This window comes from Spermophilus citellus (genome assembly GCF_964194105.1).
Source record: "Spermophilus citellus genome assembly, chromosome: 4".
Taxonomy (NCBI): Eukaryota; Metazoa; Chordata; class Mammalia; order Rodentia; family Sciuridae; genus Spermophilus; species Spermophilus citellus.
The window spans coordinates 225541173-225562455 of record NC_138185.1 but is presented as its reverse complement, the minus strand read 5'-3'; the positions used below and the strand labels follow the sequence as shown (position 1 = coordinate 225562455).

The window sequence follows — 21283 nt, the reverse complement described above, 5'->3', positions numbered from 1 at the left end:
CTATTTCATCATTTCATTTATACATATGCATATATATGTATACATATATATTGTTTTCATTTACTTAAAGACAGAAATTCACAAAGTCTGATCTTCAGAGTTTCTACCCCCCAACATTATATGTTCTGAATTCTCAAAACAGAAGTTCTGTTTCCTCATTTTTTTTTATGACTGCACAGCCCTCCCTTGTCCACCTTCCCTCCGTCATTCTCTTGGTGTCTACTGATGGGTATTTAGGGAGTTTCCAATACTTTGCTGCTACAATTGAGGTGACTGTCCTGGTACCTCCATCATTTTGCATGGATGTTAAAGTATGGATAAGATAACTTCTAAAAGGGGAATGGCCGCCTCACCGGTGTGTGCATTTGCCTGCTTGGCCCATGTTGCCCACCTCTTCCACAGGGCTGTGCAAAACTATTCTCCCAGAGCAGCGTGAGAGAGCTGGAGGCCAATTCAGGGTGTCACCTGGTCTTGCTCAATCTGAGAGCCACACTCCCTTCTCTGCAAGCTTATCAAACTCCGCTCAGCCCTCTTCCTCTCCCAGGGCCTCTCCCCTCTCCCAGTCCTTCCTCCTCTCTGGAAGATGCACCACTGACCCCAGGCACAGCAAGGCTCTCTGGACAGCATGATGACTTGCTCTGCTGCAGAGTCCACTCACCCTCACTCCACTGTCACACCCTCACTAATGCCATCATCTCTCCCCAGGAAGGCAGTGCCCCTTATGGTATTTTCCAGGCCTCTCCTCGGATCTGTTCTCAATGCAGCAGCCTGAAGGTCTTTCAAAGTTCCACATCAGCACCAAACTCCTCTTCAAACCCCTCTAATGCCTCTCTTTACACCTGGGGTGACTCCACTCCCTGATCCACCCACCCACTCATTCATCGTCCAGCCAGCCATTGTCCTTCCACCTGCCCACGCACTCCCTTACCCACCCACTTATCCATCCATCCTTCCCTCTGTCCTTCCACCTGCCCACACACTCCCTTACCCACCCACCCATCTGTCCTCCCATCCACCCACCTGCCCATCTACCTATCCATCCTTTTGCTCATCCCCCCAACAATTCTTCAGCAGTCTGCTGGGCGCCAGGCTCTGTTCTAGGCACTCTGAGGGCAGAGAAAGTGGCTAAAGATGACCCCATCCCCACCCCAACTGTGCAGCTCCCCAAATAAGCCACTATCCACAGCCACTTTTGAAATCAGTTTAATATCAAGCTATAAAAACATCCTGTCCAGAGTATAGATATACAAAAGAAGTACTATCAAAAATAATAATAATATCAACAATATCAAACAAACTAATTCCTAAGATTTTTGTGCATGATTCACACCCGCCAGTTGGCGGCCAGTTCAGTAAGGCAATACCTGTGAGGAGGGGACAAACCCAGAGAGCTGGCTCCCCACAGCTGGGTCAGAGCTGGGTCTGAACAGCCCCTTCTTGTGCTGAGAGGGAACTTTCAGGCACAAAGGGGGGCAGGGCCTTTGGGGCAGCAGAGACCTCGAAGGGAAGCTGGATTCCTGTTTCCCTGGGGGAGAAGAGGTGCCCCTACATGGCGGGGGAGGGGTGGAGGCCGTCTGGGCAGAATAATGGCCCCAAAGGTAGCCATGTCCTAATGTCCAGAACTGTGGCTGTTAGGTGACATGGCAAATGGGAGCTAAAATTGCAGATGCAGTTGAGGTTGTTATTTAGCTGGCCTTAAAATAGGGAGGTGATCTCGGATCCTCTAGCTGGGCTCCATGTAATCACAAGGGTCCTCAAAAGTGAAGAAGGAGGCAGAAGAGATCACAGTGTGTGGATGTGAAAAGGACCCAACCAGCCATTGCTGGTTCTGAAGGTGGAGGAACCACAAGACAAGAAATGTGGGTGGCCTCTAAAAACAGGAAAGGGCCAGCAGCTGACTCTCCCCAGAGTCCCCAGAATGAAGGTGGCAGCTCGATTCTGCCCTGCGTCAGACTTCTGATTTACAGAACTTGAACTCTGGTTCTGCTCCACTGAATGCAGGAACTTGTTACCACAGCAACAGGAGACCAAAAGAGCTGGCCTTGCTGGCTCCTCGGCCGGCTTCCAGATGGGAGGGCTCACAGACTGTCCTGGGGCCTGGCCTTGCACAGGGCAAGGAGGACCTGAGAGGACCCAGGAGGTCCTTGGCCCCGCTGCAGGAGAAACCCTTGGGGACTGCAGGGCGCTCTGGAAGTGGGCTCTCATGCTACCTCTACTCCAACTCACCAGGGAACCCCTCAGGCCCCATCAGGGGCACCACGTAAAAATGCATCTTTCTCTTCCAGTTCCATCTTCAATTTCAGTCTTGCTTAGCCCAGCTCATGACAGCCGTGGGCTGAAGGAAGCAGGTCGAGTAAGGCTCTGCCCCTGGCCCTAGGGAACTGGAAGAGGCACTCAGGCCCACCATGTGGAGGAATGTCAGGAGACAAGCTGTAGGAGGACCCTGGCCGGGCATGCCCAGGATCCCTGGCCCTGGCCACTCCATCACCGGCCTCCCTTGGCACACACACAATCAACCATCATTTACAAAGAGTTTCTTAGGTGCTGCCATCATCTTCCACAGTGGATGCTCCTGCCACACTGGACATGTCAACAAAGTGGGGTCCATCTAATTCCAGCTGCCCAAGTCCTATTCAAAGTCAGGACCAGGCAAATGCAGCAGCAGCATGTGAGAGGCACAGGTGGGTCATGGAGCCAGTGCTGGTCTGAACAGCCCCCAGCAGGGCAGCTTTCACCAAATGGGGTGGTGCCTAGTGCTCCCTGGGTGGTCACAAGCAGGTCAGGAAAAGCTAACCAACCTTTATAAGTGAAAATAGGGACCTAGAGGGCTGCTGTGCCCCCGTGTTGATGTCCAGGATGTTCCGGATGCTCTTGACTTCACTGTTTGTTAGGTTCCCCTTGATGGCCAGAATGGCATTCAGGTGGCCTTTGCTGGCAAGGAGAACATCCCGTCAGCCTAACCTGTCTCCAACACCCCTGTTCACACCCTCCTGGTCCCACAGACTCTAGGCCCTGCCACAAAGCCCTGCAGCCAACCCTCTGCCCACCAGAGGGCCTCACTCTCCCTCCCCACTGCCCTCCAGCCAGGCCTCTGTACTGGCTCTTCCTCACCCTCTGGAGGTGACCAGCTCCTTCCCACTCTCTAGGTCTCAGCTGAAACCTCACTTCCTCCAAGTTTCCTCATCTCTGAAGTCAGCACCCCCTATTTCTCATGCTCTTGGTTAAACTCTACAACTCAGGACTGTCATAGTTCTTTGCCTCTTCATTGCCCCTGGCTCCACAGTGCGCAAGCAACCTTTGGTAGGACTGAGGCAGCCTGTCTTATACTTCCCTGCACCCCAGTGCCTTAACAGTTTGAAAAGGCCTTAATGGGGTCAACCTAGCTTAGCCTAGTCTAGCCCATGGCTGATTCACTGTACGCATCCAGAACCTGGCACCCAGCAGACTGCTGAAGAATTTTGGGGGGGATGAGCAAAAGGATGGATAGGTAGATGGGAAAGTGGGTGGATGGGAGCACGGATTGGTGGGTGGGTAAGGGAGTGCATGGGCAGATGGAAGGACAGATGGAAGGATGAATGAATGAAGGGATGGATGGATGAGTGGGTAGGTGAGTAGGTGGGTGGATAAGGGAATGGATGGACAGGTAGAAGGACAGATGGAAGGATGGATGGATGGATGGATGAGTGGGTGGGTAAGTGAGTGGGTAGATAATGGAATGAATGGGCAGGTGGAAGGATAGATGGAAGGATAGATGGATAGATGGATGGATGGATGGATGGGTGGGTGGATGGATGAGTGGGTGGGTGGATAAGGAGGTAGATGGACAGGTGAAAGGATAGTTGGATGGATGAATGGATGGATATGGATAGATGGATGGCTGGAAGGATAGATGGACAGGTAGACAGGTGGATAGGCAGGCAGATGAGTAGATGGTTGGATGGGTTCTCATATGAGTAGACAGGTGAATGGATGAGTACTGTGAATCAGCCATGGGCTAGACTAGGCTAAGCTAGGTTGATCCCAGTTAAAGCCTATTCAAACTTTCCCTACTGTGTCAGAGGACCCAGCCCAGAAAGAACAACGTCCATGGCTCACTGGCCCTCAGGAAGCCAGGGACTAAGCCTCCATCCTGACAAGAGCCCCGGAGCCCAGGCATAGGTCCAAGCCCCCAGGGACTTGTGGGCCAAGTGGTAAAATCTGATCTCTCTGGTCTGCTTCCCCTCTGGGTGGCAGTCTCAAGCAAAGCTAAAAGCATGGGCAGTGGAGCTCCTGTCTGGCTTTGTCATCTTAGCCATGTCACCCTGGACACATTCCTTCGCTCTCCAGGCCCCAGCTGTATAATGGAGATAAGCAGTGCCACCCTGTAGGGTTGCAGTGAGGACCAAACACATGAGTCCCCAGCCTAGTCTGTGCCTGCACAGGCTGGACACCACCACGTGCATCTCAGTGAAGCCTCGGCAATTGTGCTGCACAGGTCCTGGAGAGGTGGACTCCACAGTAGGACCTGTCAGGGCCACACGCTCTGCTTAGATCCTGAGGGTCCCTTGTTCTCACCTGAAGTCAGGGTACCAGGTAGCATATGTTGCCACCTCAATCTTGATGGCACTAGGGTCTTGCAGGCGAATGATCTCAGCGAGTGTGGGGAGGGCAGGATTCAGCCACGTTGCAGTGGAGCCCTGTGGGCACAGGCCTGGTTGAGTGCCCCTGTCCGCACAGGCATTTGGTACCCAGCACTCAGGCAATAACTATCAGGTTCAGAGAGGCTCCCAAGTGCTGCCCTGGACCTGAGGGGCTGGGGCCCATTCCTTGGGGCCTGGGGAGAGTGGGCAGGGGCTCACGTTCTTAGTGCAGAAGTCCTGGATGACACTGGCGTTGGCCAGGATGTGCCTCGCCAGCTGCTGCTGCTGCTCGGCAGTCTTGAGGACCAGGCGCCGCTTGCTGAGGCGGATGATGTACTCTTTCACCAGGTGCAGGTGCACAGCCTCCAGGAGCTCCTAGGTGGGCAAGCAGCCAGGGCGGTATGAGCCAACGGCCAACGGGGAGCTCACTACCTCCCTTGAAGCTTAGGAATCCAGAGGGCAGATGCCAGAGCAAAGGCGTGCACACGTGTGCCCCTGTTCCCGTGTGTGTGTGTGTATGAGAGAGCATGTGTGGATGTCCACGCACGTGTTAGCATGAGTGTCCAGGCTGCTACCAGCCCAGGGCCTCCTCACCTCCCGGAAACAGTCATGCAGCTCTGAGAACTCAGGCAGCCTTCCCTCCACGGTGCCAATAATTTCCTCTAGGGTTTCCTCTGGCGCTGCCCAGCGGGTCTGTGTGAACCTCTTGAACAGCGGCTGAGAAGGAGAGAGGCAGGATGTCTGGTCACGCCCTGTAAAGGAAGGGCTCAGACGCCCTCACACAGACTGGCCGGAGGGCAAGGGACTCAAGGATTTCCAAGGAACCTGTGCAGAGCTCAGGTCCCAGACAGGAAGTGGAGGCAGGGTCTGTGTGCCCTCCTCCAAGGTCACCCAGCTGCAGCTCAGGACCTGGACAGCCTGTCTGCTGGCCCTGGGACTTTTCCACTGTCTCCTTCTTATATAAATAAATTCCTGCATAAACAATACCTTGTGTTTGGCTGGGCCTGTGAGACCTGTGCCAAGTCACTCAGGGTCACCACTCACAACTTTTATCACCCACAGCTGCCCCAGCCTCCAGTCCCAGACTCTGGGCAGGGAACCCCTCCCTCTGTCTTTCAAGCAACCCCACGGCTTTCCCCCTCTGCAGACTTCTTGGCCTCCAGGAGACGGGGTCTTGGCTGCCAAAGACCCTGAGCACCAGAAGTTGGAAGGTAGGCGTGGGGGTTGGGAGGGAAGAACCTGGAGGAGATTAAGGGAAAGTATGTACTAACTTGGGGACAGCGGAGGCCACGTAAGGAGGGACACTGAGGCTTCTTCAGGCACCCCCAGCCCTAGGGCCCCACTCTCAGGACAAGCACCAGGACCACCAGTTGGGTGAGTCCAAGAGCCCTCTGGGGCCCCACCCCCTGGGCACCCCCTGCCCCACTGCAGCTTCCCTACACGTTCCTCCCAGAGATCTGGGGCAGGCGCCACACCTGGGGTGCTTCTGCCATTCCTCCCAAGCCCCTCCCAGGCCCGCCCGCCCCCCCAGCACTGGGCTTGGGAGGCTCCACAGGGGAAAAGGCTCCCACTACCTTCAAGTCCACAAATAGGTTTTGGAGCAGGGCGTCAAAGCCGTGAACCTTGAGTTCACTCAGGGGGTCCAGCAGGTAGCTTCGGGGATCCTGTAGTATCTGCCACTTCTGCTCCATGGATGTCCTGGATGGTGGAGACAGGAAGTCACACCAGACTACCCAGCCTACAGCCCCACACCCAGTGAGCCTAGATGAATCTTCCTAAACCTTCTTTTTCACTTTCAAACCCTCAATGGCTCCCCATTTCCTGAGGGATCAAGTCCAAATCCTCCCATCCACGTGCCCATATCCCAGCACACACCTGCAGCGCATCCCTTTTCACCTGAGGGCAAGTTACTCAGCCTCTGCTCCCCTCGGTTTGCTACCTGCTCAGCAGGCATGATCCCTGTGTCCCTCCATAGCATCACGAGAATAAAGCAGCCAGTAAAACATCTGAATGATGCCAAACACTGCGGCTGCTCCACACCCCAGTTCCCAAGGCCTTGCTAACTTTAATTCCACACATTTGCTTAAGCAGTTCCTACTCCCTCTGAATCTCAGCTACCCTGTTTCTGTGCCTTATAACCCTCCCAGCATCCTCACCGGAAGGACAGGCAGTTGTTGATGTTGGCAATGATGTTGGCCCTGTAATTCCTCAGCTGTTTGCCTCTTTCCAGAAATTCATCAAAGGCACGCTGGTAGCTGTCAGGAACAGAGGGGCATCTTTAGGACCAGCATGAACACCAGGACCACAGCAGCCTCCAGCCCCGCTGCAGTCTCCCTGGTTCACACAGCACTTTTCTGTGTGATTATCTCTCTGTGACCCAGAGAGGGGCCGCTAGCCCCTAAGCATCCTATCACTGGCTGTATAAGCTAAGGCCAGAGGGGCTAGAGAGGTTGCCCCAGGGCTCTGCTGTCCCAACTCCTCCCCAGGCCCCCTCTACAGCTGGGTGACCAGAAGATACTCTGGTTGGCTCCTCAGAGGTGGGGAGCACCCAAGTTAATTCTGGGAGTAGAAGAGGTGGCAGGGGCCTAGGCTCCTCATGAGTGTGCCCTTGGAAGCTGGAGACTGCTCTGCTTTGAGTTTGTGGGCAGAGATAAGAAGCACCACAATGAATCCTGGTTGAGGTCACACCACCTGAGGCTCAGTGCCTAGGGGATAGAGCAGAGGTCAGAGGATTCCCAGCTCTGAGTGACAGGGGTGGGGAGCAGGGCTGATCTTGCCTGGATTCCCACAGGAGCACAGGGAGGGACATGATTCTGAGAGAGACAGCTACAGGGACGCCCCTGCCTACTTCCATGCCAGCTAGGGCACACCTACCTCCTTAGGAACGCGGACAGTTCCACCAGCAGCACCTGCTTCATCTGTGTGCCCAAGTCAGGAGTGATGTTTTCGGCCTTGGCCTGGCCCTGGGAGACAATCTGTGGGGTGACAGTAGGTGAGCAGAGCAGGGGCCACCTGTGGGAGCATGCTAGAGCAAGGGGGGTACTCAGACATGGGCCCGTGCCTGCACTAGGAACAAGGGGACGTGGTTCTGCTGGCACAGGCACAGGCTGGGTGTGTGCAGTGTGCATCGTATACCCGAAGGACAGACCATGGTACCTGGATAATGTCGATGGCCAGCTCACTATGGCAGTGACCATCCAGCCTAAGGGGAGCCACATCCTGGGCCCAGTGCTGTGACTCCATCTCTAATGCTCGGGCCATCAGCTCCTTCACATTAGCCTGGAGGAAAGAGGGGCAGATCACTGTAGCACTGACCTGGCTCACCTGGAAGTATCTGTCACGCTCGCTGCCCATGTTGTCTATCTCTGAGCCTCCCCTCATTTTTTGTCTCCACCCCACCCTGGCTCAGACAAAGGACTCACAGCCTCGCTGGACAGGAACGTGGCCTCCAGCAGCCGAATCTGCTTTGGGGGCAGAAGGCTCCCAAGACTGACATCCTGAAGCTCCTCTGCCAGCTTGGGGCTATTGAGGATGTCACTGTGGGCAGAACAAGGCTGGCATGAGAACTGCACCTACTCGGCAGTACCCACCCAGCAAAAGCCACCAGGTGCCACCCCTCGGCACTCCCCACCACCGTGCCTTCTCTTACTACCCTTCCATATTCCTGCTTTGAAACAGTCTCCAGAGTCCGTCAGCCTGAAACATTGCCCCAGCCCCTGCCAGTTACCACCATCTCTCCTCTAGCTAATGGAGTCTCTTCCCATCTCCCTGCTTCCCCCCAGGGGCCCAGCAATGCCTCCCCACCCAGAGCCGCCTTTCAAATCTGATCTTCCCCCTCTCCAAGGCTTCCTCTCTTGCACAGATACAACCCAGCCCCTTACTTCAGTGCCCCTGAGACATACCCCTCCCTCTCACTGTGACCCAGCCTGCCACCCCTGCCAGGGCAGCCCTGCTGCCCCCAGACAAGGGCCAATCCACATGGGACAACTGCCTCAGAACTGCTCCATGGAGGCATGTGGCTACCTTTCTTGGCACCTCTACAGGATCCCAGAGCTCCTGGGGGACCTGTGCAGCCCTGGCACTTCCTAAGGGCCCCAAAAGCTTAAGAATGACCCTCCCTGTGCCCCCTGCCCAGTCTGGATACATCTGTGTCCCTCTCTTCCCCACATGTCTGGCCACACAGGCCTCAACAGTGCCCCTCTGGACCCAATGCCCACACTGGTCCCAGTTCCTGTTTTGCTAACCCCGTAGGGGCCCCATGCTAGGAGATCTCAGGGTCACTGGGACAGGAAAGCTGACCGGCAGAGGTGTGAGTGCCCAACATTTCCTGATGAGTCAGGACAAGCCAGCAGGAACTGGCTCAGGCAGGGCTGGGTGCTCTGTGGCAAACCTGCCCTGTGCCCATTTCTTTTTTTTTAAATTTTAATATTTATTTTTTAGTTTTTTGGCGGACACAACATCTTTGTTTGTATGTGGTGCTGAGGATCGAACCCGGGCCGCACACTGCCAGGCGAGCACGCTACCACTTGAGCCACATCCCCAGCCCCGCCCTGTGCCCATTTCCCCATGCCCTGCTGGCTCCTCACCTGCCACTCCATTGCACCTTTCCTCTGGCCCTCCCCCCAGGTGGACCATCAACACTAGCAGAGCCTACTGGCCACTTGGCAGTCCACAAGACCCTCAGACACTGTCCACACTGTCTACACCCCAGCCTTCCCTCAGGACAGGGGACAGCAGGAGCTGAGTCCCTCAGTAAGAACCCCTGGTTTCCATTGCCTGGGCATTTCCATGCTGCAATATGAGGCTCTCCTCAGAAGCTTGGGTGAATGACAGGCACACTCAGGAATCCAGGGTCTGAGCCATTCAGAGGATGCCCAAGGCTACATCCAGCTGGGTATCAGCTGCCCTTGTTGGCACAGCCAGCCTCCCACTGAAGAGCTGAAGCCCTTGGTGACCAGAACCTGGACCTGTTGTGGGCTCACAGGCAAACCTGCACAACAGAGATCTCTTCCACAGGGCACCTGGCCCTACCTGACCCCTGCTAGCTCTCTTGCCCAGGGTTGCCCCTACAGCATGCTAGATAAATCTACACAGGAGCTCTGCTTTAGCTCCCAGGGTGACCCTGCCTTTGGCAGGAACGGCATCCTCCCTCCTCCCTTCTTCACCACCTGTCCAGGTATCCTCCCTGTCCTCTGTGGCCTGACTCTACGTTTGGCTGTGAGCTGGCTTAGAGCAGCTGGAGGTGCTGCCTTAGAGACCTGGAGGTCCCTTGCTCCCCCAGGCCTGGCTTCCCCTGTGCCTGGTCACCCCTGCCACAGCCCTTCCTGCTCTGCTTTACCCCTCTCCAGACTGGGACCTCATGAATGAATGACAAATCGCTACCATTCTCTGTGCCTCAGTTTCCTCAACTGAGAATGTGACTGGGGCCCAGGAAATTTTAAGATTTCAAGTGCAAAGCAGACTCAGGCCTAGAGCCTGCCTAGTCACTGTGCCCAGTCCCTGGAGGCTCAGCCTCAGCCCTCTGCGCACAAGCCCACTATGCATTTCCAGCCCAGCAACTCTGCGATCCCCTCCTGCACAGGGACCCCCGCCCCACCACCCGTGCCTGCTCACTTGGGGTAGAGGTTCTGCACCCAGAGCAGCAGCAAGTAGGTGTCTCGCTCGCAGAGCTCGAACTGAGCCATGGAGGCCAGATGGGCCGCGAAGTGCTGGTGGTAGCTCTCAGCATAGGTGGCCACCACGCTGAACTCGGCGGGGAACAGCGGTTTCAGCCGCTCCACCACGGCCTCCAGGTCCTCCTTCACCGTGCAGCCCAAGTGCTGGAAGATGCTCTCGGCCTCTGAGCGGCCCTCGGCGCCCGCGGCCGGCCGTGTGTCTAGGCGCTCTGCCGCCACCTCCGCCACGACGCTCCGCCACAGCTGCAGCCAGCGCCGTGGGCGCGTGGCCGCCAGCGCTGCCGCTCCAGGCGCCTCCGCCGTCGCTGCCGCCGCCACTGCCTGGCGGTCCTCGCGCTCCTGCTCCGCCACTACTGCCAGCGCCTGGCGCAGCCGCTCGGGCGCCGCCTCCAGCGGCCGCCGCAGCACACCCAGCACCTGGTCCCGCAGCAGCACGTACAGCGCCTCCACCTTGCTCTGGCGCCGCACCAGCTCCTCCTCGCTCGCGCCCCCCGCCGCCGCCTCTGCCAGCTCCTGCTCCAGCACCAGCAACGGCCGCGCTGCCTCCAGTCGCCCTTGCTCCAGGGCCGCCTTGAGCTCCTCCACTGCAGAGGGGACCCGCGTGAGGCAGGAGCCCGGGGCTTCAAGCCGATTGGGGCAAGGGGCGGCTGAGTCCCCAGGGGTAAGGCCAGTGCCCAGACAGGATTCTTCCCCACTCGGGGCCCCAAGACCAGGGGCACAGGTGAAGGAGGAAGATGGACACCTCCCTGTCCGCTCTGTCCTGGGTGAGGGCCCCTTCGCTCCCATGCCCCATCCATGCCCAGGCCTGGACCAGCGCTAGGCAGGCCCCCAGCCCCAGCCATAGTCCCGGCCTACCTGTGGGGATAGGGCCATCCAGCCCTGGCTTGGACTCAGGTACCAGCGGGGGCTCAACCAAGCTGGGCTGACCTCTCTTCTTCTTGCCTTTGGTGAAGATGCTGAACATATTGGATAGTACTGTGGGCTTCTTCTTCTTTGCAGCCTCTTGCTGCTCCTGATCTGGAGCTACCACAGCCTGGGGAGGTGGCACCAGATCCTCAGAGGAGGCCTCTGACATGGAGGCCTCTGACTCACTCTCTGATACGGAGGGCAACTTTTGTGGGCTTCCAGGAAAGTTGAGAGTCCCTGGCACAGACTGCTGGCCAGGAAGGCCTTGGAAGAAGGTCATCATCTTCAGCATCACCCTGGCTCAGTCCTGCAGGTTGCGGGTAGGGGATGAGGGGCCAGAGGTCACAGTGGGCTGGCCCCCAGGCATGAGCACACAGCCCAATGGCAGCACTGAGTGCCTCCTCTGTTCTCACCTGTACAAGCAACAGGGCCCTGGAAACCTCTTGGCCCAGAAGAGCACCAACAAGGCCCCCTCCCTAGCCACAAGAGCTTCAGCTTGCATCTCTCCTAATACCCACAAGCGCTCCCAGAATCGCTGCAGAGGCAGGAAAGAGGCTGGGGACAACAAGCCTCCCAGATGAAGGGGCTGCTGTTCCTGCATTTTACAGTCCACCCTCTTGGGAAAAATGGATGGCAGCTAGAGAGTACCTCTATGAATCCCACCAGACTCTAGAGAGGGGGCAGGGCACAGGCTGCTGTCCCTTTGGACAGAGCAAAAACACAGGTCAGAAGGCCAGGGCCATGACAGGGTCAGAGAATACCCAGAAGCCAGCCTGAAGCCAGGCCTCCCCCTACCTAGCCCCAGCTGCTCATTCTTCTTGCCCAGTTCTTATGTGGCTGTGGGATCACAGAAAGATGCCATGGACAGAAGCACAGTTGGCTGAAGGAGAGTGAATCCTGATTCTGTACATATACTGACCCCAGGGCCCAGGTCTGCAGAAGACATAAGGCCCCTCAAACTTCAGAAGGGAAGCCCCTTCCACAGGGGAAAGGGGCTCATCCAGGCACAGATTTCCCTGAAGTCACACAGCAACTCTGTCTGGAACCCAGGCATCCTGTCTCCTTCCCCACCCTGCCTGCTCCCAAATAGGTTGACTCATCATCAAAAAATTTCCAGTTTCTGTGCCCTTCCTGGGTGCCCATCCCATCTTTTCCTCTCTCATCCAGAAGCCATGCTATTTAATCTTAAAATAGCCCTGTGGTCAAGCCCTGTGGGTTTGGAACTCAGGTCATCTGTTCCAGAGCCTGGCTTTTCCTCTACCTCTGCACCCCCCACTGCCCTGAAAGCTGCACCCAGAGAGGCAGGACCCTCAGCATTGTTAGAGCAAGGCTGGTACCACCAGAGGGATCTATGGTTGACCCTGAGGGCAGGAGCAGAGGCTGGGCCTCCGTGGTAACTGTGTAACCCATACACAGTGCCACCTCCTGCCCTACCCTCAAGAATAAATACATTGAGCCATAACTCACATTCATCAGGATGACTCTGGGTAGCCTGCAACAGCAAATAGCCTGATCCACGCTTCTGAAGAAGCCATTGCGGCTACACACGCGAGGGACTTGCCCAAAGCATAGCCTGTGTGGAACACTGGAGCAGTCCTCTCACCTCAGCCCTCTGCCTTCACCGGCCCAGCTACCCTATTACCTGAGGGCTTGTCCCACACTTTGGAGCTTGACCAGAGCCATCTGGTTGACCAGGAAGCCTGCGTTCCCCCTTCCCAGCCCCTACCATCCTCATTTACTGCTCTTGGTAGAGTCCCTCAGTCTGGACCTCAGCTGTCCTCCTGGAACCCTGTCAGCCTGAGAGTTCCAGAACCAATCAGAGAGTACTATGGGGGATCCCAAGCCAACCAAACTCCCCAGGCTCAAAGCCACCAGGTATTCTGCCCCTCCTAATCCATCCCATTTTCATGCCAAGCACCCAGAGGAGGTAATCTGACAGGCAGGGCTACTCAGCCCCACCACGGCCTAGGCACCCCTGCCCTCCTCCTGGGGTAAGGGAGAAGTGACTTGTCCCACACCTTCCAACTGTATGCAGCTTCTCACTATTTTGCTCTATGCGACCTCCAAGCTTGGTTCCTGCAAGTCCCCACAGAGTGTCCAGGCCTTTTCTGCTTTATGGCAGAGATCCAGCAGCAGCGCCTGGACCTTGATTCTCAAAGGCAGCTGATGCAGTAGAAAAAGAACTGGCTGTGGGCTCAGCTTCACCTCTCACTGGTGTGTGGACTGGACACCCCCTCTTCTCAGAAAAACCTTAATTTCTCCATCTGTGCAATGGGGAAGAGACCCTCACACCTCACAGTGCTGCTGAGAGGATGTGGTAAAACCACAAGCCAAGTGCTGGCACTTGGTTTGGCCTGTGTGAAAGTGAGTTTCCTGTGTCCTGTGTGTGTAGTGCCACACCGTGCAGCCTAGGAGGGGAGGAGACCTTCTTTACACCAGGCTCCTGGCTGCACCCACTGAGGCAGAAAGGTGCCTGTTTAAAGGCACATGGTGCCTGTGGTTCAGCAGTGGTACCCGCAATCCCAGACACCATACCCCTTCTTGGGTCAGGGCTGAGGGCCATACAAAGCCTCCCCTGGTTTCTGGCCTGCCTCCTTCTGTCCTGGGGTGATAGGACAAGCGGCACACCCACCCCCAGATGAAGATGCCCAGACACAGTCAGGGAGGGTCTTAACCTATAGATAGCCCTGGAGTCCCGTGGGGACGCTGGCCTTCAACTGCAAATGGGAGACTTTGGATCTTTTTCCCTAGTCCCGACCAGTCTTTTCAGGGACCCAGCTCTGGGTCTAGCGCCCCAACCTCAGCCCCAAACCTCTGTGCCCTGGTGCGCAGACGCTCAGCAAGCGCACAGGTCTTGGTGTCCCCAGCCAGAAGCCCTCATAGCGTTCCCGTCCGTGTCCCCTCAGCCACTCCAGGCCATTCCTTGGGGGAATCCTGCCGCGGTCTCGGGGTCAGAGAGAACGGGACGCCGGCGGAGCGGGGAAAGACGCAGGCGGCGGAGGTCACTTACCGTGTCCGGGCCAGGCCGCGGCTGTACTGGCCCCGGCGCCGCGCAGCCTGAAATAGTCGCCGACTCCGCCCCGGCCCCGCCCTCCGCGACCGCGGAAAACCCGCGGGCCGAGGCCAAGACCCCGCGCGGCGAGGGCTCGTCCCTGCGCGGGCCTGCCGAGGGGACCGAGGGCGGGGTCACTGGTCCAGCAGCCAGGACCGGCTGGCGACGCTGCAGAGCGTCGCGGGGTAAGTGGGGGGCGCGGAACGGCTCCCGGGGGCCCCGTCCATTGTCCGACGACGGCCTCTGATTGGCTGTCTGGGAGGGGCTTGCGCCCAGGGCCGCGCCCCCGTGTCCCAACCAGCCACAACCCTGCCTGGCCTGCGCCCCCTCTCACCCCAATGCCCAGCCTCGCCAGGTCGCCCCTCTGGGCACCCTGTGGCGAGTAGAGTCGTGGGAGAGGGCTTCCTGGAGGAGGAGCGAAGGGAGAGGGGCCGCTCTCCACAAGGCCCCGTGCTGGGAGCGTCTCCTGGCCTCTCTTGGTCACTCCTTGCTTTAAGTGATGATGTCCCCTGTCCCCGGAAAGGTAAATACATGAGAGGCAGGAATACATGACAGTGGCAGTCTGATTTCACTTCTAGGCCTACAGGACACCGACTGAAGCACTTTCCCTTTCTGGGACAAAGACTGGGCCAGGACAGGCTCCTGAGACCAGGCAGGATCAGGAGCACAAGGCCCAGGCAGCAGGCTCAGCTTTGCCCGTTTCAGCGTGGTCTCGGGCAGGTCATACCTCTTTCTGGGTGTCAGTTTCCCTGTCTGCTCGCTGGTTCTCAGGGTGTGTTTTGGGGGAGGGGGAGGTGAGGAGAATGGGTGGGCTGGGATAAAAAGTTGACCCCTGGGCACCTCCCTCCCCTTCCTATTTCACATCCCAGGGAGTCCTGCTCTCTGGGAAAGATCCTGTCATTCAGGAATTTCCTGCTGAGCACCAGCTTCCCTTTTGCTTAGAGTGGAGCCTGGGTTCCTCCCTGCCTTTTGTTGCCCCACCCCCCCCACACTCCACACCATCCCCATACCCCACCCCACACACCCCCACACCCACTGCCTGCTAGCCTGGCACTGGTCTTTGAGGGCCAGGAGGGGTGACTAAGTGGGGGAGACTGGGTTTTGAAGGTGTCCCTTGGGGCTGAGAACTTTTTCCTCAGGAGTGGTGGCCAAGTGCCAGGTTTGGGCTTGGACTGTCATCCATCTTTCCCTAGGGTGTCTCAGAGGTGGGTGCAAGAGGCTGCCAGGAGGAAGCTTTAAGGCAGAGAGAGATCACCCCCTCTCCCAGAAGCCTCCAGGGATGACATTCTTCAGAGGAGCTCACAGAGCCACAGTGCTCAGGCTGGGGGTAATCACATCCCCGCTATAGTACACAGATGGGGACACTAAAGCCAACCAGACAGGGGACAAAGAGGATGAGAACCAAGGGTCCCTGGCCATTGCCTCCCTGCAGCCTGTGGCTCACTCATTGTGCAATCCCCTTGTGACTCACTGGCCCCCCTGCTCCATCCACCCCTCTTCTAATCCCAAACAGATTGGGAAATTGCTGGGGAACTCTGCAGCTCAGCAGGGAGGGTTTCTCTTCAAGCCATCTGCTCAGAGCCCCTGGTCAGTGTGGACTTCACAGGACAGTCACCAGCCTGTGCTGGCTGCCCACAGTAGCTCACCCAAGCAAGGGCATCCCTAGAATGTGCAGCTGCCCCAGATATTTCCCTTTTCTGAATGCAAATCTGGAGGTCAAAGGTCCTGTCCCCAACACAAGGGAAATCTTTCGAAAATGGGGCTCAAGGGAGGGCAGAAGGATGATACCCAGTGGGGCAGGCCCACAGGACAGGAGCTATTTTAATCCCTTCTTGACAGTCCCCAAGAGTCCAGGCTCTTCCCGAGGGAGCCAAGGCAGCCAGGATCTCCAGCACCCACCCCACCCCGCGCAGGAAATGAGCATCTTGTACAGGACCATCTGCTGTCTTGGTCCCCACCTCCCCCAGAGAGAACTGGCAAGGACTGGCTAGGAAGCCCAGGACAGAAGTTATAGAGGCCAGCACCTGCATAGAAGCCCAGCGCACTCCTTGTGTGAAACCCAGGGGCTCATTGGACACATGGGGCTTCCCCTTTTCCCTCTGCTCAAGTAGCAATTACTGTTTTTTTAATTTGTAGTACAATATGTATAACATAAAATGTACCATTTAAGTGTACAGTTCAGTGGAATTAAGTACATCGGCACTGTTGTGTGCCCATCACCACTGGCCATACACAGCACTCTCTTCATCTTGCACAACTAGAACTCAGCCAGGTGCAGGGGCACACACCTGTAACCCCAGACACTCAGGAGGATCATGAATTCGAGGCCAGCTTGGGCAACTTAGAGAGACACTCAGCAACTCAGTGAGACCCTGTCTCAAAACAAAAAAAATTAAAAAGGCCTGAGATGTGGCTCAGTGGCAGAGCACCCTTGGTTTCAATCCCTAGTACAAGACAGAAGTGGAACTCTGTCCCCATTATACAATAACTCCCCATTCCCTTCTCCCCTCAGTCCCTGGCAACCACCATTCTCCTCTATGGCTTTGACAACTCCACACACCTCATACAAGTGCAGTGATACCGCACTTGTCCTTCTGTGACGGGCTTACTTCCGTCAGCATCACGTCCTCATGATTCCTCCATGTTGCAGCAGGTGTCAGAATTGCCTTCCCTTTAGAGTCTGAATCATGGTCCATCGTATGGATGGACTACATTTTGATTCTCCATTCATCCCTCAATGGACGTTTGGGTTGCTGCCACCTTTTGGCTACTGTGAATAGTGACACTGTGAGCATGGGCCCTGCACATTTCTGTTCATGTCCCTGCTTTCAGTTCATCTGGGTATACTAGTTGACGTTGATCCACAGGGGCCAAGCTCTATTCTAAGTGCTTTGCAAGCATAATTGACTTCATCAGACGACTGAACGAAGTGGGTACTGGTGAGGAAACTGAGGCACAGATAGGTCCAGTCGTGTGCCAGTCAGTGATAGAGCTGCAATATGCCATACTGCTTCTCCTCCAATGCTGCTCAATTTCTGAAATGCAGCTTGATTAAATGGGACACAAGCCAGGCGCAGTGGCACACACCTGTAATCCCAGCTACTCGGGAGGTTGAAGCAGGAGGATCAAGCCCAGCCCAAGCAACTTAGCAAGACCTTGTCTCAAAATTAAAAATAATGATAATAATAATAAAGGCTGGGGATACAGTTCAGTGATGGAGTGCCTACCTAGCATGTGTGAAAACATGGGTTCCACCCCAGTGGGGAGGGGGAAGGGAATCAGACACAAGGAAGGACTTCCAAGCCTGTGATGCAGAAATAGGAGACATTGTCCTCTACTTCTTTCAGAAAAATCCCAATATTTTTCATTACCTTGTTCAGTCAATTAATTAAATCTCCACCCCTGCCCTCTGGTGCAGGGGGGCTGACCCGGCTCTGGTAGCCTCTGGCGAGAGGACACTACAGGGTGGTGTATTATTTGCCCTCCCTAAATTCATTCTCTGACTCTCTGGAAACGTCGATGGAGGGAAGCTGTCCAGCAGAGGAGGAAGTTGAAGGCAGAACAGACAGCATTCTGGGCTGGGCTTGGTGGCTGCAAAGGCCAGGTGGGCTGATCAGGCAGCTGCTGTAGGAGCTCTTGAGTTGCTGGGCCTGACTCCAGGCAAAGGACTGGCCAGAAGGCTTGGCTGGTAGCCTCAGTCATGGGGTGGTGCTGGCTGTGGAGTGGGCTGCCCAGAGGAGCAGACCGGGGCATTCACAGACGTCCCTAGTCCTCCCACCATGGCCAGACCAACTTCCCTCTGTGTGATGACTTGCATTTCCCACGGCTCTTGTCTTGGCTCTCAGGACACAGCCTCTTCCTTTCACTTCTCAGGCCATCCCTAGACCTGGGACCCTTCCTGGCGCCTCTTATTCCCTGGGGGGCCCCACTCACTAAATGCACTGGGCTGACCTTGTATCTTCTGTTGACATAAGAGGAAACTGAGTCTCAGAGAAGCTAGGTGCACACAAAGCTTGAAGTTTTGAGGCTGGTGTTCCTGCCACCACCCAGTTTTCCTAAGAGAGGAAGTGACTTGTTGAGGGTCATTTATAGCTGCACAGGGCTTTGGCTGGAATCTGATGACCTCCCTGGGATCATGGGATGACCAGGACAGCTGACCAGGAGCCACCCTTAGGCATACCCTCCTATCTGAGGGCATTCACCAGAGGAGACACACAGGATAGGTGGTCCTTCCCTCTGGAAGCTGTTCATCCACTTTAGCCCCTCTCTCCCATGAGAAAGCCAGGCCAAGGACTCCTTTTGGTATTTGGCAGAAAAGGAAACTGAGGCCTGAGGAGGCCTGGCCTCTGAGGGGCTCAGTAAGCCCAGCTCTATAAGACAGAGCCACATGGTAGAAGGCCAGGCCCATGGAGCAATGGGACCCTAACCCCAGTGGCCTCCCAAGGGCCTTCTGGAGGTGCCAGCCCTGACGAAACTCACGGGGGTGAGGGATGAGATGGTCCTCCCCAAGCTGGGCTGTCTCGCCCCTAGGTTCCCCCAGGCAGTCCCCCATCTTTTCAAAAGGGCTCTGGTAGTGATACAAGATGCCAAGGTCAGCTTCCCTCCCTTCAGCTTCTGGGGCTGCCGGGGGCTGCCTGGGGCTGCCCAGGGCCAGCTGCACATGAGCTCTTCCCCCAGCCGATGTGATTTCCAGGAAAACAACCCATGAGCTCAGTTCACTAGGGCGTCCTCCCAATGACACAGGCTCATCACTGGACAGGAGCTCTCCCGGGAATCCCAGCGCTTCATGGGGCTGGGCAAAGACGGGAGGGGAGGGAGGCTGTCCCAAACTCCCACAGGCTGCAGGGAGGGTTGAAGGAATGGATTAAAAGAGACAGAAATAGCAACCACTGGGCATAAAGGGCACAGCCTTCAGCACCAGGCCCTCCTCCAGAATGTGGTACTTCTGGGTTCAGCAGCTGGGCTGGAATCCTAGCTGTACCACATCATCATTGAGCACAGCTGCAGATGGCAGGCACCCCAGAAAGAAGAATAGCTCTTGAAATTTCTCCTTGCCAACATCCAGAGTCCTATTGTTGGGGATTCTATCCACCTCAGAGCCTTAGGCTCACTGGCTGATTTTACAGGGATCAGGAAGAACTGTCCCATATTCCCACTCCAACCCCCTTCAGGAAAACCAGGTTCTCCAATGGTGCCAGTAACTTCGCTTTTCATATATATTCCTTGGGTAAGAATTGCTTTTACGAAGGTGAAAGGATGGGAAGGAGACTTTCACCTTATGTCTTTGAAGAACGTTTTTGATTTTGATCTATGTAAATGCATTACTATCCAAAACATTATTAAAGGTGAAAAATGAAAACACAAGTAATTTTAAAACAGCTAATAAGTGGGTGATCTGTGTGCAGATATAAGAAAGGGTGTCCCTGCAAGGAGGAAGGGCCTCTGCAGTGACTAATCCAGGCCCCACAAGCCCTAGCAGAAGGGTAGACTGATGGGGAGGTGTGACATGTCCAAGTTTCACTTCCCTTCAAGTGTTTTCGGACAGCAGGAGACCCAAGAGACCAAGCCGCTGGCCAGGGGCTCCTGGCTCCCAGCATAGCCCCTCTACTAGACAAGGTCGATCCCCAAGACCTAGAGCTCGGTGGAACCGCCCTCGGCAACAGCATTATCACAGCAGGCCCTACCCACCTTCCACAGAGGCTGGTGGAGGAGAGGTCTGTACAGGGGTATAGCCTGTCCTCCCCAGGGCCTGGTGATGGATGGTGGGTGGCCCCTGTGGCCTGCTGCCATTCCCAAAGGGGATTTTTGTGGCAGCAAAGGAAGGAAGTGAGACTGGTGATGCAAGGTAGTCTTGAGGACCCTGCAGCCTCCTGTCCCAACCTGGGCAGTGGTGAGGGGCTCCATAGGGACCCCTGCCCAGCTGCTGAGGGTGCTGCCCCCACATACAGGGGACTTCTGAGGACTGAGGTCAGGAAGGAAGGAGCCAGGTCACCAAGCAAGGAAGGAAGAGGGAGAGGCTGTGGTCACAAGTGACATGCTGACTGCCACCTGAAGCACGCCATGTGTGGAGAGTCTCACTCACCCCCGAGCTCCCTCCCTCCTGGGTACTCTCTCCTTTGTTATAGACAAGGAGTCTGAGCCCCAGAGTGAAGGGACCACTGGTTACCAGTGAGGGGAGAGCAGAGCTGAGACTCCATCACAGTCCCCAGACCCCAGCCTCCTAGGCTTTTGCAGTTGGCACACTCAAGCCTGGGCTGAGCCTGAGCCTAGGGACCAGGAGGGGCAGAGGGTCACAGAGGCTACTAGGTTCTAGTCTGAGCTGGTGTGAATGTTCAAGTCCCCTGCTCCCACCATACCCAATGTCCTTGAGGCAGCAGCACACACAGTGTACCAACCTACAGACCTGAGCTCCTGTCCTGTGCATGGCGACGTGGGGTCCCTGCAACTTCTCACTTCTCTCCCAGCCTGGCCTGGCTTGGAGCCCAGAAAACTCAGAATAGGTTTGGTCTCAAGGACCTGGGACTCTGTGACGGAGACCAGAGGCAATCCCCAGTGCATGAAGGACTCCAGGAAATGGATGTCCATGGTGGAAGCCAGGCTGGGCCCTGAAGAGAGACGAGCCATAGGCCACACTGTGGGGAAGTAGGGCCAGCTAGAGGCGGGAGACAGGGAACAGCTGGCAGAGCCTGGAATTTGAGCCTACAGGCAAAGTGGATGGTCTCAGGCTGTCCTATTCCATGACAGAAGCAAGGAAGCAGGACAAGAGCCTTCTGTCCCAGGGGGCCCAGCCAGACAAGTAGCCAAAAAGTCCAGAAGCAGCTTTTAGAGCCAGCACCCCCACCCTCCTCTCCTCTCTGGACAACAGGATGGCCAAGGGAACACCCTAGACTCTTCTCAAGGCCTCATGAGACCTAGAAGGCAAAGGGAATAGGAGGATCCCAAGTAGCCCCCACCTTCTAGGCAGAAAGGCCAGTGGCCAGAGCCCTGGACCTGAACCAGTCTAGGCTCCCCCAACCCACGGATCCAGCCCC

At 56.3% G+C, this 21283-nt stretch overlaps 1 protein-coding gene across 1 annotated transcript; it reads right to left on the bottom strand.

Moving 5' to 3' along the window:
* Nucleotides 1–1193: 1193 nt before the first annotated feature.
* TNFAIP2 (TNF alpha induced protein 2) lies at nucleotides 1194–14351 on the bottom strand. The gene is made up of 12 exons (XM_081289663.1): nucleotides 14211–14351; nucleotides 11150–11507; nucleotides 10233–10878; nucleotides 8042–8156; nucleotides 7776–7898; nucleotides 7494–7594; nucleotides 6776–6874; nucleotides 6194–6317; nucleotides 5214–5336; nucleotides 4839–4994; nucleotides 4555–4676; nucleotides 1194–2931 (listed from the first exon to the last, which is right to left on the bottom strand). The coding sequence occupies exons 2-12, from the start codon at nucleotides 11490–11492 to the stop codon at nucleotides 2790–2792; spliced, it is 2094 nt and encodes a 697-aa protein (XP_081145789.1). The 5' UTR covers nucleotides 11493–11507; nucleotides 14211–14351; the 3' UTR covers nucleotides 1194–2789.
* Between the last annotated feature and the right edge of the window lie 6932 nt (nucleotides 14352–21283).